This window comes from Sminthopsis crassicaudata, chromosome 1 (genome assembly GCF_048593235.1).
Source record: "Sminthopsis crassicaudata isolate SCR6 chromosome 1, ASM4859323v1, whole genome shotgun sequence".
NCBI lineage: Eukaryota > Metazoa > Chordata > Mammalia > Dasyuromorphia > Dasyuridae > Sminthopsis > Sminthopsis crassicaudata.
Window position 1 is genome coordinate 470,923,534 of NC_133617.1, and position 27,392 is coordinate 470,950,925.

General features: G+C 35.5%; 1 protein-coding gene across 1 annotated transcript in view; it reads left to right on the forward strand.

Moving 5' to 3' along the window:
• The window catches only part of LOC141550392 (phospholipid-transporting ATPase ABCA3-like), a 234,350-nt gene extending 214,138 nt beyond the window's left edge, over positions 1-20,212 (forward strand). The window contains 5 exon segments of the mRNA XM_074280992.1: positions 658-845; positions 6,173-6,343; positions 6,716-6,906; positions 18,907-18,980; positions 19,708-20,212. Coding sequence (XP_074137093.1) covers positions 658-845; positions 6,173-6,343; positions 6,716-6,906; positions 18,907-18,980; positions 19,708-19,851 — 768 coding nt within the window. The 3' untranslated portion in view covers positions 19,852-20,212.
• The last annotated feature ends 7,180 nt before the right edge of the window (positions 20,213-27,392 follow it).

Genomic DNA, 27,392 nt, shown 5'->3' on the forward strand with positions numbered 1-27,392 from the left:
TTCTCATGAATGCAACCTCCAGAAAGAGACCTAATGAGATTTGAGTGCAAAATGAAGCGTTTCTTTTTTTCTTTTTTCTTGCTTTCTCTACCTCTACCCCTACCTACAATCTGGCCAGTATAGAAATGTTTCACATGACTTCATATGACTTCATAATCAATATTATATTTTTAAGAGGAATAAATATCCTTTTTTCTCTTTCCACTGCTGTAGCCATCTCTTACTGATCTTTTATTTGTAACGTATTCTATGAAATTACTTAAGTTTCATTTTTCCCCCTTCCTAGAAGACTGCAAGTTCCTTGACAATAAGGAATAAAGTTATGATTTTTTTTAAACATGTATTTCCTAGAATATTTCTCTGCCCATAGAAGGTACTTATTAATCATTTACTGAGCTGAATTGTGTCCCACTGGGAATACCTACACTCCCAAATCATTTCAACAGGCTCCATCTGAACTTGAAAACATAACCTTGGTAGCAAAGTATAGGGCTAGTGGGGGCACAATGGGAAAGTAGCTCAAGTAAGAAAAGACTTGAGAAATTGATATTTTCCATCATTAACTTTATGTATATTTTAACATAAACAATGCAGTTTTCTCACTTAAACCAAACCTTCATCTTGTATTTACTGCCTGGGACTATTCTTTCATTTCAGGTGAGAAAGATAATTGGCTACTGTCCACAATATAATGCTCTCCTGGACTATATGACGGGGAGGGAGATATTAATGATGTTTGCTCGGCTCCGAGGAATCCCTGAGCTTTATATCCAACAGTATGTGGAGCAAATTCTTTGGACACTGCTAATAGAGAGGCATTCAGACAAGCTCATAAGCACCTATAGGTGAGATTTTTTTTCCAGGGACTCTTTTCCACGAAATTTCCCCTTTGAAGAAAAATAATTCTCATCTGAAGGATTTTCATCAAGTAATTTGATGTATAATCACCTTGGCCTTGTAATCCACAAGGGTATGCTTCCCCTGGATGATGACTATTGAAGGATATACAAAGATGTTGGAGATTAGTTAAAAAATCATATCAGGGACCTTATCCCTCATCCCCCAACTTCTACTCCGAGTACTCTGCAAGCCAATGACACATCTCCCTGCTGTTTTTCACACGTGACACAGTATTTCCCAATTCCAAGCATTTTTACTGGTTGTCCTTCTTGCCTTAATGACCTCCTCCTCATCTACCTTCTGTCTCTCTGACTCCCTTCAGGTCCCAGCTAAAATCCCATTTTCTGCAAGAAGTTCTTCTTGCTTCACCTAAATGCTAGGATCTTCCCTCTAAGAGCTGCCAAGATGGTAAAAAGTAGACAGGACTTTGCCTGAGCTCTTCCTGGTTTTCCTCAGAATCAACACCAGTTTAAGTCTCTGAATGGATTTTGGAGTGACAAAATCTACAAACATTCAGAATGTAATAATTGTCCAGCGTATGATATCTTGGAAAGACTTCAGGAAAGGTCTATCTTAATTGGTCAGGGGGATCATGGCCCAATACAGGTACAGCACAGGAAGGCCCAGGGCAGAGAGTCCACATATGGGGAATCTAGTGGGAGGCTCTTAGCCAAAATACAGCAGCACTGGCCACCCTTGTTGTGGTTCAAAAGGCCAGAGGATCAGCAGATCAGCTGTGAGGTCTTCAACACAACTACAGAAGGCAAAGAGTGAGCCCCTGAAACCCAACATGACAGGCAAGCCTTGGCCAGACCCACCCCTAGCCCCAACTAAGGCAGTAAGAAGCCCTTGTCTCCCTTCAGAGAAAGATCGGGACAATCTCCCCTGAGCCCTAGGAGCAGAGCTCAACCTTTAAAAATGAGCAAAAAAGTAAAAAGAACTCACCATAGAGACCCCCTCAAAAAAAGGGGGACATCAAAGGAAAACACCTTTAGGGGAAGCCTCAAAGAGAGAGATGAACTGGTCTGAAGCTCAAAACGCTCTCTTGGTAGAGTTCAAAAAGGATCTTAAAAGAGAGATAGAAGGAAAATGAGGAAAAGAAATGAGTGCTTTGCAGGAAAGTTTGGAAAAGGAAATAAAAATTGAAGAAAAGAATTCCTTTTTTTTTTTTCCTGAGGCAATTGAGGTTAAGTAACTTGCCCAGGGTCACACAAGTAGGATCTCTTAAGTGTCAGAGACCATATTTGAACTCAGGTCCTCCTGACTTCAAGGCTGGTGCTCTATCCACTGAGCCACCTAGCTGCCCCGAAGAAAAGAATTCCTTAAGAAAAAAAAGATTATCTCCAATTTATTCTATATGTAACTTGTTTGCAGCTAGCTGTCTCTCTCCATTAGACAGTAAGCTCCTTGAGAGCAAGGTCAAGTTTTGCCTTTTTATCTCCATTATCTAGCATGGGGCCTGGCACATGGTAGATGTTTAGTATAAGTTTATTGATTTGACTTGAAATGCCAATATGAGATGACAGTTTAGGACTCAGGACTCTGATTCCCAAAAGGTTTCAGGAACAAAGTTTCGTTTGCACATTCTTGCAAAGTTCATGGTGAGAATAATTAGAATAGACAGCTATCAAAGTGAGTTTTTTACAACAAAGATTAGATTGTGTTGTCCTTAAATTCAATAAATTCTAATTTCTTATTACTTCTAGGATTAAATATAAATTCCTCTGTCTAGCTTTTATAGCTCCTTCCAGTCTTCTTATACAAGACTCCCCTTTATTTCCTCTACAGCCATATGAGCCTACATTTTATTCCATGTATATTATGCTCTTCCTCCCATATCCAGATTTTTGCTCTATCTCTTCACCTCCACCTTTTAAAATCCTTAGTTTCAAGATTCAGTTTAAGTACCACTTTCTATGAAAGGATTTTCCCAGTTCCCTCAGCTACAAATTAATCTCCTTTAAGATTAACATATATATATATATACATGCTTGTGTATTTATTGTATATAGTCAAATTTGTATATGTTGTCTCTCCAATTAAAGTGTAAGCTATTTATATTTTTTCTTTATATCCCCCATGTTTAGCACAGAACATGAGACATAAGTGCTTAAAATGTTTGTTGGATAATTGACTGAAAGATTGATTGAATAGCCAGTTCAGGGAACATTACTACAAAGACATTACAAAAAGTTCACAGCTTCAACTGGAGTTTCAGTTGAAAAAATTAGAAATTTCTGGGGCAGCTAGGTGGTTCGGTAGGTAGACCACCAGCCCTGAAATCAGGAGGACCTGAGTTCAAATGTGACCTCAGACACTTAAAACCTTCCAGCTGTTGTGACCTTGGGCAAGTCACTTAACCCCAATTAACTTAGCAAAAAAAAAAAAAAATATATATATATATATATGTATATATATATATATACATATACATATATATATATATATACATATATATATATATATGTATATACATATATATATGTATATGTATATATATATATTTCTGTTTCTCTGGATCTTTAAGAAACTAAGATGAATTTATATATCTTTTCAAAAATTTTGTCTTAATCTCTTTTTTTTTATCATCTTGGTATCATGGTAATATGGATCTCCTTCCAATGGTATTTCAATACTGATTCAAGACATTTTCTTTACTTATCAGATCAGTAACTTTTTTTCCCCACTTAATAGTATTTTATTTTTTCCAATTATATATAAAAGTAGTTTTCAACATTCTTTTTAAAAGATTTTTGAGTTCCTTTATTTTTTATCTTTTCTTCCTTTCCCTTTCCCCTCCCCAAGACACCAAGCTGTCTGATATATGTTATACATGTACAATTATATTAAACATATGTCCACATTAGTCATGATGTGAAAGTTGAATCAGAACAAAAGGAAAAGACCATGAGGAAGAAGAAAAAAGTGAAAAGAGTATGTTTAATTTGCATTCTGACACCATTGTTCTTTCTTTGGATGTGGATAGCAGTTTACATTATGAGACTTTTGGAATTATCTTGATTATTGTACTGTTAAGAAGAGCTAAGTCTCTCATACAATGTTGCTGTTACTGCATACAATGTTCTCCTGGTATTGCTCACTTCACTCAGTACCAGTTCATGAAAGTTTTTCCAGGTTTTTCTGAAATCAAATTTGCTCATCATTTCTTATAGCTAATATGGATGTAGTATATAAATATAAACTAGTAGTTCTATAACATTTATATACCACAACTTGTTCACCCATTCCCTAATTGATGGCCATTCTCTCAATTTCCAATTCTTTGCCATCATAAAAAGAGCTGCTATAAATATTCTTGTATATGTGGGTCCTTTTCCCTTTTTTATAATACAGATCTGTTTGTGATATTGCACCATTTTATAGTCCTTTGGACATACTTCCAAATTACTCTCTAGAAAGATTGGATCAGTTTTCCCACATCTTTTCCAACATTTGTCATTTTCTTTTTCTGTCACATTAACCAATCTCATAGGAAGGAGATGATACCTCTATTTGTGTATATTTGACCTTAATAAATTATCCTTCAAACATTTTTCTTTAGCCAATTCACTTCTGGGTAACTATATACATATAGTTACCCAGAAGTGAATACTTTCATATTTTCCTAATGGTTCACAAATAATCCCTGTTTATAAACCACATTTTAAAATTTATAGCCCCAAGGAAGTAATGAGTAGGTTACAATACAAAGAATCAATAAAGAATGAATTGAATGAAAGATGTTATCAAAGAAATGAATGATCAGAAAAGATTGCCTGAACTAATTAACACCTCACAATGTCAAGAGAAATGGATGAAGGCCTCTAGCATATTAGGCATTTAAAATGAACAAAACATACAAGATGGGCATCTATGATCTACATTAATGAGGGGAATATCCACATCCAAGATTATGGATTCTTCTGAGTTTTTCAGCACACTAATATCTCATTTTAATTTGCCAAATTTCAGTGTGACCTACTTTTAAGCAAGCTATTGCTAGACAAATCAAAACAAAATAATTAAATAACCAATGTTAACATTAATTATTGTCGTTTCTTTTAGAAGTTTAGCTAGTATCAAGCAATTGTCACAGTAACTGTTTTAAACAACAAATAGTTGAGTTCTTTATCAGTTTAACAACTGATTGTAAACAGAACAGCCAAAGGTAATCCTGGTTTAGAATATAAAATCACTTGCTAAATCTTATGGAAGATTTAGAAGAAGAATATAAAGCAGTATTTCTTTATAAAATTTCCTTATTAAATGTTAGGTTCCTTACTAAGTGGTAAGTCCGTACTTAACAATTCTCTAGCTCAGAATTCACACCTTTAAGGAGTTCACTCATTGGCCCCTTAAGGAGCTCCCACAAGCTCATGGAGTACCCACAAGCCCATTCTCTGGGAGGATAAAAGGAGCTAGGATTCAGGAAGGAGGGGTCATTCGAGTTTCTACTGTGGTGCTGGCTGGGGACACTTGGACAAGAGCAGATTCATAAATCTAAAGGAAAAGCCTGCTCATGGACTTCCAGGAGATTCACATTTAGGATTGAATTCTGGGATTATTGAATTGGAACTAAAGCCAAGGCTGCCTCCCTTCTTTGGAGCTGGCCTTTTAAGCAGAGCATTTTTTCCATAGTCTTTTATAACCTCTAACTTAGCTTTGTTTTCTGCTGTCCCTGCCTTTGCTTCTTCTCTGTAATAATGGTAAATGTTTCTAGTAATAGCCATATCCCAAGATCATTCAATATTTGAGCAATTATAAGAAAGTCAATTATAGTGATCTCCTTTCATTCCCCCTTCCTCAATAATGGTCACATTGACCTAAAGCCACTGACAGCTTTGGCTGTACTGAGATGAAGTTTCTTAAAAGAACAATTGTAACTGTGACCACTGTTGGGCCTCCATAGCATATTAGTAGCTGCTGTAAGATTGGAGCCTGTGGGAGCTCCTGAGGAAGGCCAGAAACTATGCTCTGCTCCTGCTCTGTACTTAGCACAGTACCTAAAAGTCTACCTAGCCAGGCTGTACAGACAATGTTAAAGACGGTTTTTTCAGGGTGGAGAACAAAACAGGGCTCACTTCTTAACATTTCAAATCAAGACACTGGCAAAGCAAAGGAGTAAATTTGAGTTTGCTGCTTTTGTTAGATTCACATTGTAAATTGTTGCTGTGTCCCTCGGGATTTTGGAAAGGATTCCCTGTGAATCACTGATATTTACAATCTCTTCTCTTTCCTCTTCCCTGCCCTTTTTGCTTTCTTCCTCCTGCAGTGGTGGCACTAAGCAGAAAATGAATAATGCTATTGCCTTCCTTGGATTTCCACCAATCATCTTTCTGGATGAACCAAGCACTGGCATGGATCCTGTAGCCCGACATCAACTCTGGGACTTGATAACGGACATCCGTGAATCTGGGAAGGCCATTGTCCTAAGTTCTCATAGGTATCAACCAGCCCCTTGTTCAGGGGCTACCGGGAGCTACAATGGGAACTATGGGGACTTGATTAGGGCCAGAAATGGGGGCTGATAACCTTTGTGGAGAAAGAACTTTATAATTCTGGCTGAGGGAATACAACCCTGGGGCTGTCCCTGGGCAATAGTCCGTAGAACTTAGAACAGAGGGAATCTGGGGAAAAGTTCCCATGCCCTTCCTTTTCTTGCAGAGCATCTGTTGCCCAGTCATGCTCCTGGCCTTGGGTAACTGCAGTACCACAACTGGTCTCTCCCAAGACAGAACACAAATAACCCTGCCTATCTCTGGCCCCAGACTTCCCATGGGATGGGGATCTGGCCTTGATTTTTTTGTCTCCTCAGCATAGAGGAATGTGAGGTGCTATGCACTAAACTAGCCATCATGGCGAAAGGGAAGCTCCAGTGCCTCGGCAGTCCTCAGTACCTCAAGAACAAGTTCAGCAAGGGTTATACCCTAGTGGCCAAGATGAAGAAGGACAGTAAAGATACTGACCTGGAATATTTCAAGGAATACGTCAAAGTGATCTTCCCAGGTACTAAAGCTTACACACTAACTTTCTCCATGAAACTCTTGAGGTACATGAAATTGCTTAATCATAAATGTCCTTAAAAAGAAGATGGGATACATGGCCTGCCACTAGTTCACATTAGGTATATCTCTAACCAATTGTAGTGTTGCCTTCCTTATCTTTGGAAATTTGACTAAAATTGAATTCTTGAAAATAATTGTCCCTTAAACATAATTTAAATAAGTATGGCCAAAGGTGAAGATTTTGGCTAGCATCTGCCACACGAATGCTAAGCCCCTGCTTTCTCAGCAGTGCATTCAAAACAGATAAAGAACCAACAGATATAGAACACAACACAAAGTGGATGACTACTTATATAGATAATTTCTCAATATTTTCCCATCACAAATCTTAGTGCATATGGTAACATACATAGTCATACATAGCTAGCTCATATATGGCCATCCTGACAATACAAAGCAGTGAGGAATAGCCGATCTGTCCAAAATTGTGAGTCTAGGAAGCTATTATACTCCTTTGCTAGGGAATGAAAAACCTCTGTAGAAAGTGAAATTGTTGGTAACATTCCAGTTTCCTCCAACTGTCACTTCTTTTTTCTGAACTGTCTTTTTTTCCCCTGAGGCAATTGGGATTAAGTGACTTGCCCAGGGTCACACAGCTAGGAAGTGTTAAGTGTCTGAGACCAGATTTGAACTCAGGTCCTCCTGACTTCATGGCTGGTGTACTAGCACTGCGCCACCTAGCTGTCCCACTGTCTTCTTTAAGCTCTATATCTCTGTGTTAGAGAAGCAAAGAAAAAGTTAACCAGTTAACTAGTAATTAGCAGCCTGACTATATACCTTATCTTAGCTATTTTAAAGTGCCCTAAGCTCATAGGATCATAGGTTTAGAGTTGAAGAGTCCTAAAGATTTATCCAAGCTCCACATATAATAAATGAGGGAACTATGGCTTGATGAGGACAAGTAACTTGAAATTTGGGGGGGTTGGAAGGAAGGCCAGCTTCAAAAGCAGAGATAGATTGTATCTGAACAAAAAGTCTTCTGATCTCAGATCCAGAGTATCAGTGATAATGCCCCTTTCATGAGGTACAATGGAACATTATCTTTATTATTCAGGTTGAGAAGAAGAATTACTTGACATTTTTTCTCTTCTTTTAAATACTAAAGCAAATCAGATAGCTAATTATTTTTTTTAGTCATATGATTATATATATGTATACATGTATGTACATACATATGTACATATATATACCTAATCAAATTGCTTATTTATTTGGGGAGAGGATAAAGGAGAGAGGGAAGGAGAAAATTTGGGACTCAATTTTTAAAAATGAATGTTAAAATTGTTTAAAAAAATAATAAAATACTATTTTGAAAAACATGTGAACATGGTATTAGGTGGTCTGTTTTTGTCATGGGTAGGGATAAATAACATTTTTTTAGAGAAAAATACATCTTTTAATATAAAATTATTTATAATAACCATAATAGCTACTATTTATATAGTATTTTAAAGTTTATAGAGCTATTGTATATATCATCTTATTTAATCCTCACAATAATCTATTGTGAGATAGTTCTATTATTATCCACATCAGTTGAAGAAAACTGAGGAAGACACTAATACTTGTTAGGACTCAGTCAGGAACTAAAATTCTAAGTCTGGTTTCGAACTCAGATCTTCCTGCCCAGACTTTGTATTCTATCTACTGGGGCACTTACCTGTCTATAATAATTGCTAGTTTTAATATAGTTCTTTAAAGTTTTCAAAATACATTACACATCGTATCGGATAAAATCCTCATAACAATTCTCATTTTCAAGCAGAGAAATTGAGGTTGCCATAGGGTGATTTGCCCTTATTTGTGAAATAATAAATATAAAATTGGTAGAATGAGAGAGTTCCCAGGGGATTTGAGTAAGGAATGATGTTACTTTAATATCTAAAGGATCTATTAATTGCAATCTGTCAATTGCAAGGGGGCTTAATATAGTACTGCAAATGACTGCTTTCAGATGCCTTAATAGATGTTTTATGGAGTTTTGTGGATATTAAAATTCATCATCTAGTGGTCAGACTAGAACAGATCCATCTGGTATATAAAATGCAAGCATTTCTAGTATAACATATTAGATAATAATGGTGATAATTGACATTCTTGCTTCACTACCGATCTTATTGGGCGGACTGCTATTCTATCCCTATTACAAATAATGCTTGCTCTTGGTTATAGTTAGATACTAATGATTATTTGGGGGGTGCAGTTAAGTGGCTCAGTAAATAGAATCCCAGTTCTGAAGTCAAGAATACTTTTCTTCCTGAGTTCATATCTGACCTAAGATATTTACTAGCTGAGTGACCGTGGGCAAGTCACTTAACCCTATCTGTCTCAGCTTCTTCATCTATAAAATGAGAGAAGGAAAGTGATGACAAACCTGGAGAAGGAAATGTCAAACCCTTCCAGTGTCTTTGCCAAGAAGAACCCAGATGGGGTCACCCAGAGTCAGACATAATTCAACAACAATCATTTTAAGAAAAGTTCCATTTATTCCTGTTTTCTCATGGTTTAAATAGGAATGGGTATTGTATTTTGCCAAAAACATTTTCTGCATTTATTGATATAATTTTTGTTTTTGTTATTACTATAGTTTATTTCTCTAATAGTTTTCCTAATGTTGAACCAGGTCAGTATTCCTGATATAAATCACACCCACTCATGGTGTATGATCTTTAGAGATATAAAATTTCCCTTAAGTACTGCATTGGCTTCCCCCAACATCCCAATATCCCACAGATTTTGATATATTATCTCATTCTTGTCATGATCTTTAATGAAATTACATGTTATTTCTATGATTTGTTTTTTGACCCATTCATTATTTAGGATTAGATTAGTTCCCATTTAATATTTAATCTATGTTCCCAAGGCCCTTTACTGAATATAATCTTTTTGCTTTATGATCTGAAAAGAATGCCTTTGATATTTTTGCTTTTCTACATTTGTTTGTAAGATTTTTTTTCTTTGTAAGTTTCATTCATTACTTTTTTTATTGTTATTTATTTTGTAAAATATTTTCTTTTTTTATTAATTTTATAATTATAACATTTTTTTGACAGTACATATGCATAGGTAAGTTTTTTTTTTTTACAACATTATACTTTGTACTCCCTTCTGTTCCGACTTTTTCCCCTCCTTCCCTCCATCCCCTCCCCTAGATGGCAGGCATTCCCATACATATTAAATATCTTATAGTATATCCTAGGTACAATATATATGTGCAGAACCGAATTTTGTTGTTGTTGTTGAAAAGGAAGAATTGTATTAGGAAGGTAAAAATAATCTGGGAAGAAAAACAAACAAACAAAAAATGCTCACAATTTACACTCATTTCCCAGTGTTCCTTTTCTGGGTGTAGCTGATTCTGTCCATCATTGATCAACTGGAATTGGATTAGCTCTTCTCTATGTTTAAGCTATCTACTTCCATCAGAATACATCCTCATACAGTATCATTGTTGAATAATCCCTTAGTTCTGCTTGTTTCACTCAGCATCAGTTCATGTAAGTCTCTCCAAGCCTCTCTGTATTCCTCCTGTTGGTCATTTCTTACAGAACAATAATATTCCATACCATAACCTTCATATACCATAATTTACCCAACCATTCCCCAATTGATGGACATCCATTCATTTTCCAGTTTCTAGCCACTACAAAAAGGGCTGCCACAAACATTTTTTTTTTTGTTTGAAAGATTTTATATACTAATATATGGTCAGGTTTTTGTGTAAATACCACCTACAACTGAGAAAAAGTTATATCTTTATATTCCTATTTATTTTTCTATAGAGGCATACTATTTATACTATATATATACACACACATATATATATACATTAAAATTATATTTATCTTCTTAATTTCTTTTTTACTTATTTTATAGAGTGATCTAGTTCTGAAAAGGGTAAATTAAAGTCCTGAACTAGTATAGTTTTGCTGCTTTTTCTTCTTGTAACTTTTCCTTTAAGAATTTATATGTTATGCTATTTGTTGCATATATATTTAGTACTGATATCATTTCATTGACTATGGTACTATTTAGCAAAGCAGTTTCATTGATTATTTCTTTTATTTAGGTCTGTTTTTACTTTTGCCTTGTCTGAGATAAAGATTGCTATTCCTGCCTTTTTTACTTTGGCTGAAGTATAATATAATAAATTCTGCTTTAGCCCCTTATTTTCACTGTGTTTTTTGGTTCTAGTGTGTTTTTTATAAGAAAATATTATTGGATTCTGGGTTTTAATCTATTCTATTCACTTCCATTTTATGGGTGAGTTCATCGCATTCATATGTAGTTATGTCTGATAAATGTGTATTTTTACCCATCACATTTTCTTCTCTTTCTCCTCTTCTCTTCTCTTCCTCTCCCCTCTCTTTCCTTCTTTTCCCTTTCCTCCTTTCCCTTTTTCCCTTCCTTTCCCCTTCTCCAAGTGCATCTCTCTTTCTTAGCCTTCCATTTGTCTTTTGAGATTATCCCAACATAACAGATTTTCATCCATGCTCTCTAAGTAAACTCCTTCAAACTACTCTAATGATCATAAAGTTCTTAGGTATTGTATGTGTCATCTTCCTATATAGTAATGTAAATAGTTTAACAATGTTAAATTGTACTTCTTCTCATTCATGTTTACCTTTTTATGCCCCTTTCAGTCTAGTGTCGAATATCAAATTTTGTATTTAGCTCTGGTCTTTTCACTAGAAATGTAAGGAAGTCTTCTATTTCATTAAGTGTACAATTTTTTTTCCTCTGAAGGATGATACTTGGTTTTGCTGAGTATTATTTTTGGTTGCAATCCTAACTCCTTTGTCTTATGGAATATTATATTATAAGCCCTCTGCTCTTTTAAAATGGTGATCCTAATTGTGATTCCATGATATTTGAATAGTTTCTTTCTGGATGACTGAAATCTTTTTTCCTTGATCTGGGAATTCTGAAACTAGGCTAAAATATTCCTGGGAATCTTCGTTTTGAAATCCTAGCTAGTAAATTTTGGATTCTTTTGATTTCCATGTTGCTCTCATTTTCATTTTATCTCACTAAGATATCAGAATAGTTTTTCTTTAAAATTTCTTGAGGGGCAAATAGATGGCACAATGAAAAGAACACTGGCCCTGGAGTCAGGAGGACCTGTTAAAATTTGATTTCAGACACCTGTGTGACCCTGGACAATTCACTTAATCTCAATTGCTTTGCAAAAAAAAAATCATGAAATATGATGTCTGGCCTCTTTTTTGATCATAGCTTTCTGATAGTCCAATAATTCTTAAATTATCTCTCCTTTATCTTTTTTTTCCAGTTCAATTGTTTTTCCAATGAATTTTTGTTTTTATATATTTTTTTTACTTTATTTTACTATTCCTTGATATCTCATAGATTCATTAACCTCTATTTGCCAGGTTCTGATTTTTAAGGAGTTATTTTCTTTATTGAGGTTTTGTACATCTTTTACAATATGGACAATTCTCTCTCTCTCTTTTTAAGTTATTTTCTTCAATATTTTGGAATAACCTGTTAATTTTTTTCATAATTTTCTTGCATTAATCTCATTTCTTTTCCCATTTCTTCATTGTTACTTCTTTTAATTTTTAAAATATTTTTTGCTCTTTTTAAAATTCCCCTTCTTTAAATTCTAGAAATTTGGCTGGGGGGGGGGGGGCTTTTGTCCAATTCACATTTTTTTTCTTTTAGATTTTGCCTGTAGCTATTTTGATTTCATTGTCTACTTATGTATTTGTGTCTTGTTCTCCCCCATCACCATCTAGATTTTTATTATCAGGTTTTTTGTTTGTTTGTTTTTGTTGTTGTTCTTTGCTCAGGTTTCCAATCTATTTTTTAACTTTGAACTTTATGTTAAAATTGAGCTCTGCTCACCTGGGGCACTGTTTCAATCTTCAAGCTTTTTTTGCCCAGTTCCTTTAATAGCTAGTTCTGGTGTTATATCAAGTTTGGGCTGTTTCCAAGATGCTATGAACCAGAGAGAAGCTTGGTCACTGCTCTTCTGGTCTGAACTCTGGTCCTTACTCACATGTCACCATATAATACTGGTCCTCCTTGGAACTGCAAATCAGAATTAGGTGATAGACAAGGAAGTTAAAAATGGTGCCTTTTCCTGTGTTTAGTGCTAACAGGAGGGATCCCAGATTTCTCTTTCAGATGAGATGTCCAAATCCCTTACTGTCTCCCAGTACTTCTACTGCCTCCCATGCAAGATGGTGTTGTTGCCGTGCTGTGCTCCATCACCATCCAATGCCACAGACTTCTCCTTCTGATCTCCTATGTTGTTCTAAACTGGAAAAAATCTCTCACCATGATCATTTTTGGTTGTACTATATTAGAATTTGATTTGACACATTATTTTAAAGGAGAAGGTTAGGAGATTCCGTTAGAATGATCCCTTTACTCTACTTCTTTTTTTCCTTGTCTTTAAAGTAGGAGTTTGGAGTAGATAATCTTCCAGATTTAACTCAGGATTCAAAGATTTTACAAATCTGTTTGATGCACACATGATTTTTATACAGCATAATTGCCCCTCAATGTCTCAAAGCCCATCTCATATTTCATATGTTCCAAATAAAATTTATCGTATTTCTCTAAAAATCTCCTCCTTTTGTTGCCAACATAGTGTTATTTCTAATCTCTCTCAGTTTCACAAGCTCAATTTCATGCCTCTTTCAGTCTTTCTTATGCCTTATATCCTTTCAGTTGTAATTCTTTGTCATTCCCACCTCAATGACATATCTTAGATCCAGCTTGTTCTACACAGCATCTAGTTTGGTCCTCTAATTTTAATACCAGTGCCCTTGCTCAAAATCTTCTTTAATTCCCTATTGCCTCAAGAATAAAATGCAATCTTTATCCTGGCAGTTAAAGCTATGCATAACATAGTCTTGTTTCATATTATTCCCCTTTCCATAGTCTCCCTTCTCATCAGTCTTTCTTGCTCATTTCCCTTGTGCACAACATTTCATTACTGGCCATCCCCCTCTGATCCTCATCTGCTAACCTCCATCAAGTAGAATTTCCAAATTCCTTATAAACACAGATCCTATGACCTTCCTGATCCCTCAAGTTTTTTATCCTTTTCTCATTCTTGAAATTACTTTGACATCAACTGCATCTATATATGTTATCTCTTCAGTAAGCTCTTTGAAGGCAAAGTATATTCCAGTTTTCTCTTTTTATTCCCAGTGCTCAGCACATATCTCTTCACATAAAAATTGTTTGATACATAATTCTTAGATTTAATTTGTTGGATTCCAGGGAAAGAGATCTGGAGAAAATATATAGAATATTCTAGTTTAATTATAGGCTCTGAATTGTTACTCAGGAAAGATACACAAAAGTCATTGTAGAGTCCACACTAAAGATTTCGGCCTAATAAAGTCAATAATGTTTGGATAGTATTAGAGAAAATAATGGGAATAAAATGGAAAGTTTTTATTCACCCATAAGACCATAATGAAACATTACTTCTGTTACTATCTATATTTTTAATTTTTTCATCTCTGGAAAGATGTAATGGGTCTAGAAAATGCTCCTTAGAACAACAGCAAAAAAACCATTCATTTATTAAGTACATACTATATCAAAGGCATTTTGCTAAGTGCTAAGGTTATGAAGACAAAGGAAATATAGTCCTTGTACTTAGGAATGCAGTATTTATTCAGATAAATCAGCATAAAATAATTTGATAAAAGAGAGTTCTAACAAATAGGAGAAATGTAAAAGGTTTCCTGTAGTTCTTTATGGAAGCTGTGTCTTCAAGAAGTTTTAAAGAATAAGGATAAATGAGGACTCCTTGCATTTTCAATTAAGGCTGTTAAATAAGGGAAAGATAATAGGAATCATAAGAAAAGGATGGATGCAAGAGAAATAGATGGTTTCCACCTACTTTAGACCTCAAAGCACATAGGGATATTAAGGATTGGGACTCTTGAGATGACTGATTTTCTGAGGAAAAGCGATCAGGGATTGACATTACAAATCAGATCTCATCATGATGTAACATGGTGCATTCTGGCTCTTCTCTCAGGACCAAGAAAGCCACATCTCTCTTCAGATTTCTAGATACCTTCAGGGATTTGTGGGATTATCACTTCTCTCCCATCAGTACCCATTGGCTGTATTTCCAACCCTAATGCCCCATTTTAGGAACACAGAAGTCATAACTCCTGTTTATTTAACCATTTAATATCAGTGGACTTTAAAAGGAGCTAGTGATTTCACTCATACAGGAAGAAAAAACATAATCCCCTATATCACCACTGTCTGAGGAGAGGAGGAAAGTGGAGGTGCAGACTAATGATTTAGTTTTGGGGGAAGCTTTGGGGAAGATGGTGGAGTAGGTCAGAAAAGTTCAAGTTTTCTTAGATTTCCCCCCACAAATTGAACAAACTTGTACCTCAGGGCTAACATAGACTGGTAAAAAACAAAGACTTGGGACAGAACAGGGGTCTTTCTGGAACAGCCCAAGAAGATCTGAAAGAAGAAGCAAGACCCAAGGATCAGTGTTAAACCAGCGTGAAGTACAGAAGTGAATACCTCCAGGCTAGCTCTGCAGAAACAACAAGGAGGGAGCCCTGGAGCTGGCTGTCCACAGACAGATGGGGAGTCTTCAGGAAGACCAAGGGAACCTCAAGCTGATTAGGAACAACAGGCCCAGCTGTGCTGCTGAGACTGGACTCTGGGTGAGAAGGAACCAGCATCCAGTGAGTCAAAAGCAGCAAGACAGGGATGGTGCTGGCTGTGGGCACTTGCAGAAAGGTGCAGGTTTTGGTTTAGGGTTCCAGGTCACAGTAGAGAGCTGAAGGGAAGCTAGAGGCACCATCCCCCCCTCCAGGATTAGAGGTGATTATAGTAATACTTCTCGTTTTTAAAAAAAATGAACAGGTGAAGAAGAAAGAACTCAACCATAGAAACTTATTGTAGGAATAAACAAGATTGGGACAATGACTTTTTTTAAAAAAAAACCTCCTCTACCCTAAAGAGTAACATTAAATGGTTATCTGCCCAAAAATAATTTATAGAAGTCAAAAAAGACTTCAAAAATCAAATAAGTGAGATTGAGGAAAACTGGAGAAAAAAAGAGAACCATCCAAGAAAAATGCGATTATGCAAAAGAGTTAACCAACTAGAAAAGGAAATATAGAATCTTAAAGAAGAAAATAATTCTTTGAAAATTAGAATTGTGCAAGCAGAAGCCAATGAAGCAATAAGAGACCAAGAAATAACAAAACAAAATATAAAGAATGAAAAAATAGAATGGAATTTTTTAAATTATAGCTTTTTATTTACAAGATATATGCATGAGTAATTTTTCAGCATTGACCCTTGCAACTTTCTTTTTCAACTTTTGCCTTCCTTCCCCCTCCCCCAGATGGCAGGTAGACCCATACATGTTAAATATGTTAAAGTATATGCTAAAGACAATATATGTATACATATCCATATAATTATTTTGCTGCACAAGAAAAATTGGACTTAGGAATAAGGTAAAAATAACCTGTGAAGGAAATAAAAAATGCAGGCAAACAAAAACATAAGGAGTGGAAATGCTATGTTGTTGTTCACACTCATTTCCCAGTGTTCTTTCACTGGGTATAGCTGGTTCTCTTCATTATTGAACAAATGGAACTGATTGGGTTCATCTCATTGTAGAACAGAATTTCTGTGAAACATCTTATAAGAAAAATAATAGATCAAAAAATATAAGAATAATTAGAATATCTGAAAGTTGTTGAATAGGATAAACTGAGTGAAGACATCTCATAAGAATGTGGCCTTGACCTATGCCCTAATTGTGACTTGAGACTTTACAATAACAAGCTGAATAGTTTAAAATTGCCAGTGTTCCATTATCTTAGATAAACATTTCTCTCCTGTCCTCCTCCAACTCTTAAATAGTATTTAAGTACTATTTTTTTTGTGTTTCTGGGATAGATTTCAGAGTTTAGTGCGTAAGCCTGGACTTTGCCAGACAATAGGAGAAAAGGTGGGGAGGAGGGGGTTGCTTCTGACTAGGGTCTATATAATCTTGTGTTTTTCAGTTTGCCCCTTCGATGAAGTATATAGCATACTCAAAAATCTAAAAATAAGGGTGAGGGAGTAGGATTGCAGAGTAATGGTAGTGGGACAAGGTGTCTAAATTAATGGGAAAGGAATAAAGAGGAAGGAAAAGGGTGGCATGGAATAAAGTAGGGTACAGAAAGGGGTTTAGATTAATGGGAGTAGGATAAGGTATGTATGCTAATGGGAATGGGATAAATGGGGAGGGAGAAGACAAGAGAGGGATTCATAGGTGGGGAGAGGTTAAGTAATAGCAAGGCAAGTCAAGGAATAGAATAAAAATAGAAGAGTTAGCAGGAATAGGAAATAAGATATATATATATATAAATGCAATCACAAGTAGGATTTCTTAGAAAATAATAAAAAAAAAGCAGAACTGGAGGCAGCTAGGTGGAGCAGTAGATAAAGCACCAGCCCTGAAGTCAGGAAAGCCTGAGTTCAAATCTGGTCTCAGACATGTAACACATCCTAGCAACATTGACCCTATTGCCTCAGCAAAAAAAAAAAAAGTAAGACTAGTAATCATCCATCTCAAAGTCAAATTTAAGATTCAACAAAGAGAGAAATCTACATCATATGTCAGCCATTTGTTTTAGATGCATGTCTACATATGTGTAAACATGTATATATACGCATGTGTAATGTTTAGGTATGTTGGGATATGTATATGTGAATATAGATGTGTATGTGTGTGTGTATTAATATAGACTACTTGGGGGGAGTGGGGGGAGAAAAGGGAAAAAAAAGAATGAAGTAAAAAGTGCCCCACAGAGAACAAAATAACCTACAAGAAAGCAAAGATGGACAATCATGAATATTATCTTCTATTATTACATATGCTTTCTTGAAAAGGAAATTTATTTATGTATTTTGAATTTTTCTTGATGTTCTATTGGGAATGTGAAAATTGTTTTGTTTCTTCTGTCGTTTTCTTTTTTGGTTTCTTCTTATTTTTCATTTAATTTTAAATAAATAAAATTTAAAAAATTTTTTTTAAAGTTTTTTTAAAAATTTTGTTTGGTTCATACATAGCATTCATCCCACCAAATTCACATCCTTCATGTGATAGCATGTGGTAGTAAATGCATTTCTAAGTGTGAATTTTGTGGAAACCTAATCATCTACTCTAAGAAGAAGAAATACTTAAAATTTATATGTTGAAAGGATATTATTAAAGGATATTCTTTACTTTCAGATATATATGGAGTAAAATATTAGAACCTTCCAAATCTGTATTCAGATTGGGGTCTTAAGTAGTGGCAATTTTGATTGTAGTAATATAGTAGCTCCAAACACGGCTTCCCAGCTTCTCCCTTTTTTATAGGAAAATTTCAATATATTACATGTTTTAGAGATGCTCCATACTTTTCAGGAGTTCCAGGATAGAAATTGGATAGAGCAAGGTGTTGTATGCCACTTTAATTTCCAGATATATGTATTAGGATCCTTGAATACTGTAATTGGTCAAAGGGAATGGACATAGTGGAATGAAGTGTTCTTTCACTTACTCAAGACTAATGGAGGAAAAAGAAGATCATTATCTTTGATATCAGATATTATGGGGCCATCTGATTTCTATTTTCTTATCACTCTAATTGAAAATTATATCTCAAATTAAGGATCCTCCTCATCTCATGGAAGGAATATCCTCAGGAGTCAAATAAAACTAGAATTAATTTACTAGTGCTGCAAAAAAAGAAATCATACAATGAGTTCCAAAAGAAAAAAAAAACTTTAAAATAAGCTGTACTTATATTCTCTCTTCTTTATTATAAATAGTTGGATAACCACCATAATTACTCTGGATTAAAAAAATTAACCTGTCTAGAAATGTTTCCCCCAACTTTGTCTCTTAAAGGAGCCTCTTGCTTTTTCTTAGGCAGCAAATTGGTACAAGAGCACCAAAGAATGGTCCGGTACCTCATTCCTAGTGAGAATCTCAGCTGGTCAAAGGTAAATGCAGGACTCTCTGAATGTCATAGGAGAAAAAAAAATTTTAAAAACAACCTGATAGTGGGTAGGTAATGTGAAACTTTAGAATACTTTTCTGAATGGAAATCATTCAGTTCTCTTAGAGTTTCTTCTCTGATATCCAACATGACTTTATCTCTGGGATTTCTTTACTTTAACTTTCCTAGGCAATACTCAATGACTACAAATGGCAGAATAATTGTTTTGGTTACAGAGAGTTTCCTACACCAAATTATAGGTTTTGATATCCCTCCCCTCCCAAAAAAAAAAAAAAAAGATTCTTTAAATCTCATGTCTTTTTAAGACACGTCTTTAAGTGTCATTCTTTTAAGTCTCATGTAATATGGGAAAGTTCTGTGCTTCATGACTTGGAGGAATGTATTCTTCTAGAAAACTGCACTTGGAGAGAACTAGAACCTTTGGGGCATTTTTCATTCTGCCTTGATTGCCAAAGAATCCTGAGATTTAATACCTGTATGAATTCCTGTCCTTTCAAAGTCGGTTGTTTTACATAAGATCATAAGTGAACAATAGAAAAAGAAATACTTTCTCCAATTCTGTCCCTTATTTTTCTGCTTCACCTGTTTTTCTACTAATGCAATCACAGATATACTACTTTGTCCTAATACACACTTAAGAACTGGGATCTTTGGGTCTCCTCCACTTACCCTATCAGGACCTTACAGTAACTCTGTCTGCTGCCCCAAAGGTGTTTAGTATGCTGGAGGAGATCAAAGCGGACTACAATTTGGAGGATTATACCATCAGTCAGACTACATTGGAGCAAGTCTTCATGAGCTTTGCTAGTACAGAAGGAGAAGAAGAAGAAGAACTTGAAGAAACAATAGAATGAAAGAATAAAAGCAAAAGTAATTTTAAAAAATTGTACTTCTAGCCCTTACCACATGGACAGCTGCTGCTTGTATTTAGTGCATTGATGAAAAATAATTCAACATTTCTATTTTGTTGTTTAAATGCAATAAAGAATTTATTTTCTGTTTTGAAGATTAACATGTGTGCCTAGAGGTACAAGTGGTTACTTACAGATATGAGCAAAACATAAAAAGGGAAATCAGAAATGATAGAATTTTATTTTTTTCTGTGAAATCTTTACATTTTCCACTTCAGAAACAACCTAGATGAGAAAAAGCAACATTTAACAGGGTAGGATATTGGCGTCCATCTCTTGTAGTGAGATGAAGGATGTGACAACATACCAGGGCCAGATGGAGAAGTCCTGATTATGGACTCTTTGAAGTTTATTGATCAGAGAAACAAATATATATACCTCAAATGCTCATGGGTATCTTTCTCCCAAATACAAATGTGGACATTCTTTCCTGTCATAAGTTCAAAGGTTTAGCTTTTAATTCAAAGAGAAGTGTTGCTTCAGTCACTAGATTATTAATTTATTATATTGACAAGCTACTTCAATAAGGGAGTTTTGGTGAACCAAATTACTGTAAGACTCAAAACCTGGAATGGAGTCTTACCTCCTGGCCCTCTACAGTAGGAGACAGTAAACCTACTACTATATGCCTGGACTCTTTGTGTGAAAAACATAACTCCATCTGATCAGTTAACTTTTTTTTATTTGTTTTTGTGCTCAATGGGCCTTTTATTATTTTAATTGTCTTATTTTTAAATAAAAGCTTTTTTTAGCTTTCAAAATATATACAAAGATAGTTTTCAGCATTCACTCTTACAAAATTGTGTTCTGAATTTTTCTCCCTCCTTTTCCCCATTCTCCTTTCCTAGACAGCATGCAATCCAATATATGTTACACATGTACAATTCATCTATACATATTTCCAATTTGTCATGCTGCACAAGACAAGCCAGATTAAAATAAGAAAACAAGCAAACAAAAAAGATGTAAATACTATACTAAGATCCACATTCAGTCCCCACAGTCTTCTTTCTAAATGCAAATGATTCTTTTTATCAAAAGTTCACTGGAATTAACCTCAATCACCTCTTTGTTGAAAACAGCCAAGTCTATCAGAGTGGATCATCACATAATCTTGTTGTTGCCATGTACAGTGTTCTCCCCAGGCCTCTCGGAAATCATTCTGCTCATCATTTCTAATAGGACAATAATATTCCATAACATTCATATACTATAACTTATTCAGCCATTCTCCAGCTGATGGGCATCCACTCAGTTTCCAGTTCCTTGCCACCTTAATAAGGGTGCTACAAACATTTTTGCACATGTGAGTCCTTTTCTCTTTTTTTTTATGATCTCTTTGGGATACAGACCCAGTAGAGACACTGCTGGATAAAAAGATATGCACAATTGATAGACCTTTGAGCATAGCTCCAAATTGCTTTCTAGAATGGTTGAATCAATTCACAACTCCACAAATAATTTGTTAGCGTCCTGGTTTTTCCACATCCCCTCCAACATTTATCATTATTTTTTCCTGTCATTTTAGCCAATCTAAGAGGTATATAGTGGTACCTCAGAATTGTCTTAATTTGCATTTCTCTGATCAATGGTGATTTGGAGTATTTTTTCATATGATTAGAAATGGTTTTAAATTTCTTCATCTGAAAATTGTTTGTTCATATCCTTTGACCATTTATCAATTGGAGGTTGGCTTGTATTCTTATAAATTGTTCAATGGGTTTTTAAAAGGAAGTTTTGAATTGTATTGAGTCTTTGGTTGGATGTTTGCTGATTTCTAAAGACAAATGTACAAAGTGGCCTCATTTCATCAGAAAAGTTTGAAAGACTACTGTGCATGAATAAAGCTTTCTTTAAGAGTCTTTAAAGCCTTATGATAGTGAAGAAGTGTGGCCAAAATGTATTCCACAGCTCTTTCCTATGAAAATTGATTGTGAAAGTTAATGACAAAATTTTTTTGAAGTGACCTGCATAGAGTATGAAAAAATCTTTTTTAATAGCTTTTTTTTTTTTTTTTTACAAGATATATGCATTGACCCTTGCAAAACCTTCTGTTCCAACTTTTCCCCTCCTTTCCACCCCCACCCCCCATGGCAAGTAGACATTACATGTTAAATATGTTAAAGTATATGTTAAATACAATATATGTATACATGTCCATACAATATTTTGCTGCACAAGAAAAGTCAGACTTAGAAATAAATAAAAATAACCTGAGAAGGAAATAAAAAATGCAAGCAGACAAAAACAGAGGGAGTGGATTTGCTATGTAGTGGTTCACACTCATTTCCCAGAATTCTTTGTGGGGTGTAGCTGTTTAACTCATTACTGCTCTATTGGAGCTGATTTGGTTCATCTCATTGTTGGAGAGGGCCACGTCCATCAGAATTGATCATCATATAGTATTGTTGATGAAATGTATAATGATCTCCTGGTCCTGCTCATTTCACTCAGCATCAGTTCATGTAAGTCTCTCCAGGCCTTTCTGAAATCCTCCTGTTGGTCATTTCTTACAGAACAATAATATTCCATAATATTCATATATCACAATTTATTCAGCCACTCTCCAACCGATGGGCATCCACGTAGTTTCCAGTTTCTGGCCACCACAAAGAGGGCTGCCACAAACGTTCTTGCACATGCAGGTCCCTTTCCCTTCTCCAAAAAAAAGAGAAAACTTTTCAAGCAACCAGAAAGAAACCATTCAATTCACCTAACATTTTTTTTCCTGTATGGAGTTTGGCAGTGAGGATGGAGGTGGCATGAGACAGGATAAAACACATGATTTGTCTTCAGACCTGGAAATGACTACAATAAATACCAAAACAGAGTTATTAAAAATTAACTGATCTGAAATACCACTACACACCTGTCAAATACCATAGTGTCAAATGAACTTTAAGAGCGGGCATGAAAAGGAAATATTCAATTTAACATGTTGCCTAATTGCCAAGAAGCACCAGAATTCACAGACTTAGATTCATATTAGAGGCATATTCCTCATAAATGTGCATTACATGACTATTGCCCCCATTCCAAAAAGATACAACTACTCACATGTAGTTAGTCCATTGTGCTAACAAAGCCTAGATCAAGAAGAGCAAAGAATTAGTGAAAGCATTTCAAAAACAATTAATTATATAACAGTGTCAGCACATTGCCATTATCTCTCTTCTCCAGTACAGTTCAAAAAGGAAATGTCCTTTTCCAGGTTCCAACTTTGAAGCTAGGGGAAACAGGGAAAAATCTTGGTAGTCTTGATATTTCATGACTTATATAGCTCTCTGTCGTCACTCCAACCCTTAAATAAGCTCCCACAGCCTGTACATGGCATTGGCACACAGTGGCAATTTGACCATTAAATAAAGCTTCCTATTGTCCAAAGAGTTCTACTGGGTACTTGGTGAAATACAAGGTTTACAAAAGACTTAGTTACTGTCCTTAAGGAGGTTGCATTCTAGTAGGAAAACATTGATCAAAGTTCAGGAAAAAAAATTGTAAATTTGATAACCTAAGTGAGATGGAGATTAATTGAGGAAGTAAATTGCTTAAAAAGTCCCATTTTAGAAAAAGAAATAGAATAAACTATTAATCAGCTCTCTAAGAAAAAATCCCTAGGACCAGATGGATTTACATGTGAATTCTACCAAACATTTAAAGAACAATTAACTATATAAACTATTTTTAAAAATAGGGAACAAAGGACTCCTACCAAATTCTTTTTATGACACAGACATGGTACTGATATCTAAACCAGGTAGGAAAACAGAGAAAGAAAATTATAGACCAATCTCCCTAATGAATATTGATGCAAAAATCTTAAAATATATTAGCAAAGAGATTACAGAAAATTATCCCCAGGATAATACACCATGACCAAGTAGGATTTATACCAGGAATGCAGGGCTGGGCCAATATCAGAAAAAAAAAAGAGATTGTGTATGAAACTGTGAATCTCTATCATATATAGTTTGTCTAAGTCCATAAGAAATTTAATACAAAATTATAATACTTCTTTGCTTGTCTGTGTCACTTTCTGAACTTCCTTCTACATTTTCTATGTATTTTTTAATTGCTTCATTGGTAATCCTCTCTTTTCTTTTTTTTTTTTTTTTTTTTTTTTGTGGCTTCACTATTTATTACTGATAGCTTACAACAGGCAATCTCTGTCCTTCATTATAACAAATAAGTACACAAGTATGACCATGCAAAACCAATCTGTACATTGGCAGTATTAGAAAATGAAAAAAGAAAAGAAAATGCATAACTCATTCTGAAACTCTAGTCCATCACTTCAGTCATAATTTATCATCATCCGTCTTCTGAAGTCATGGCCATCACTGAATGGATCAGAATTCTTAAGTCTTTCAAAGAGCTTTTCTTTTACAATGCTGTTGCTGCTCAATCTCTCAGTTGTGTTTGAGTCTTCTTGATCCCATAGCACATCACACCCTTCTATGTTCCACTTAAAGTCTGTCTACGTTAATGTTTTCATGACATCATCTATCCTTTTAACTTCTGCCATTCCTTTTTCCTTTTTTCACTCTTTCCCAACATCAGGGTCTTTTCAAATAAGTCCTGCCTTTTCAATAGATAGTTAAAGTAGTAAAGCTTCAATAGAATCTGATTTGATTTCCTTGCTGTCTAAGGTATTTTCAAAAGTCTCTTCCAGCACTACAATTTGAAAGCATTGATTCTGCCATGCAGAGGGCCACATATAGTGGGGGAATTCTGGGTAAGGTATAAGATGCTTCAGCCCAGAGAAACCTGCTAACAATGTCTGGTTTTGCTCCCTGTCTCCCCTAAGGGCCCTCGGTCTTCCTGAGAAGTCAAGGAGGGCCTGACCACTTGTGTTCTACTTGGAGCAAGGAATACTTACAGTAAGAGGCATTTACATAGCAGTAGCAGGGTGCTTATGGTTAGCACTTGCTTAGTGTGATATGATGATATAATGGTTCTCTATTTGGCACATGCTTAGTGTGCTGTAATGATGTAATCATACCAAGGTATTTAAGAGCTGAGAGGACTGGAAATAAGGACCCCATTTTTGACCATCCTCGTGAGTCTCCTGCCTTCTTCACTCCTCCACTCAGACCAAGACTGGTCCCAAGATTCTCCAGAGCTAGTCCAGACACTACATTTTGGTGCCCAAACAGAGACACTGGAAGAAGGACACTACACTGCCATACTGAACTTTCCTTATAGTCCAACTCTCACAGCCATTCATTGCAACTAGGAAAACTATAGTTTTAACTATATGGACTTTTGTTGGCAAGGTGATGTCTCTGTTTTTCACTATGCTATCCAGATTTGCCTCAGCTTCACTTCCAAGGCATCTTTTAATTTCATAGCTACAGTCATCATCAGCATTAATCCTTGAGCCCAAGAACATTAAATCAATCTGACACTGCTTCCAGTTCTTCTGCTATCTGCCAGGAAGTAATAGGAGTTATTGTCAAGATCGTAGTTGTTCTGGAGGAGTTGAGCTATTATTTGGTGGTGGTTGTTGAACTTCAAGCTAATTTTTACATTTGCCTCTTTCATTCTCATAAGAGGCTTTTTAATTCTTCTTTACTTCCTGCCATTAAAGTGCTTATCATCTGTAAATATGAGATTTTTGATATTTTTTCCCAGCAACCTTAATTCCAGCTTTTGATTCATCCAGCTTGACTATTACATAATACATTCTGCAATTAAATAAATAAGGTGACTATACAGTCGTCTTGTACTCTTTTCCAATCTTAAACCAATCAGTTGTTCCATTTTAATTCTAACTTTTGTTTCCTGGCCCACATACAGGTACCTCAGAAGATTACCTGACAGTCCCATTCCTTTGAGGACTTGCCATATTTTATTATGACCCACACAACAAAGACAGTGAAGTTGATGCTTTTGTGGAAATCCCTTGCTTTCTCCATAATTCAGAGAATTCTGGAAATTTAGTCTCTTTGGATGCCAGCCTGCTCTTCTGGTAATTCTTGATTCACATATTGCTAAAGCCAAACTTACAGAATCTTAAGCATAATTTTACCAATGTATGAAACGAGCACAAATGTATGGTAATTTGAACATTTCTTGGCATCGCCCTTCTTTAGGATTGGAATGAAAATTGTTCTTTTCTAATCTGGTAGCTGAGTTTTCTAAAATTGCTGACACACTAGGTACAACATTTTAGCATCATTATCTTTTAAGATTTTAAATAGCTCAGCTGAATTGCCATCACCTCCACTAGCCTTATAGTTAGAAGAGCTTCCTAAAATACACTTCACTTCACTCTTCAATGTGTTTGGCTCTAGATCAGTAGCCATACAGTTATAATTACTGGTGATAGATTTTTTTTTTGTTTTTTAAATTTTACCCTCTTTACTCATTATTTTTATTATTATTATTATATTTATTATTATATATAATTATATATTATATTATATTAAAACATTTTTAACTTTTTTGTTTTTAAATTTTGTTTTTAAAATTTTGAGTTCCAGATTCTCTCCTTTCTTTCCTTTCCAACCCCACCCCCACTGAGAAGGCACATGTGAAGTTATGCAAAACATTTCCATAAAATTCATGTTGCAAAAGAAACACAAAGATCTCTTCATTCCCCTCCAAAAAACCCTCAAGAAAAATAAAGTTAAAAAAAAAAAAAGTATGCTTTAATCTGTATTCTTATAACATGCCCTCCTGGCAGTTACAATTACCAGTCTGTCCTAGGCCCAACAGAGTACCTTTGACCACTGACCTTTGCAGTGTCAACTCTACCTGGCTCGCCTCCTCTGAGGCCTTCAAAGGTCTCTGGCCACAATCTCTTGAATCTATAGCTTAGTAACCGGTGGCACACTCAAGAACAGCCACGTGTAATCTTAAAAGCCTTTATTATACCTACTCACATAATGCCCTGACTTGATGCCCTGACTTGTTGGTTCCCTAGTGAACACCTGGTCAGAAGACCCACGTGTTCACTACCAAACTCCTTACCTCTCTGGGCTATCCATCCGCTTGGCTCAGGGAGCCAGGTTAAAGAGCACCAGGTTAAAGAGAGAGACTGCTGTCTGCAGTGGGCTTATAAAGGGCCTGTGAGGTCACACACACACAGCCAACGCGCGAGAGTGTCACCCATTACAAAGCTATCTCAATGTGGCCAAGATCCCATCCACTGGGCAGTCCTAATATCCACAGATAATACTTCCGGGCCTCATTCTCCCATTGCTCTGTGTCTGCCCATTTAAAGGGCCCTTACAATTCCCTTCTCTTGTTTTGCAGGAACCGCATCCTTACATATTCTGACACAATCAGTTCGCTCTTTCAGGATGGATAGCATTTTTCATCTAAATCTTTCAGAATAATTTTTTTTTTTTTTTTTTTTTTTTTTTTTTTGCTGAGGCAATTGGGATTAAGTGACTTGCTCAGGGTCACACAGTAGGAAGTGTTAAGTGTTTCAGACCAGATTTGAACTCAGGTCCTCCTGACTTCAGGGTTAGTGCTCT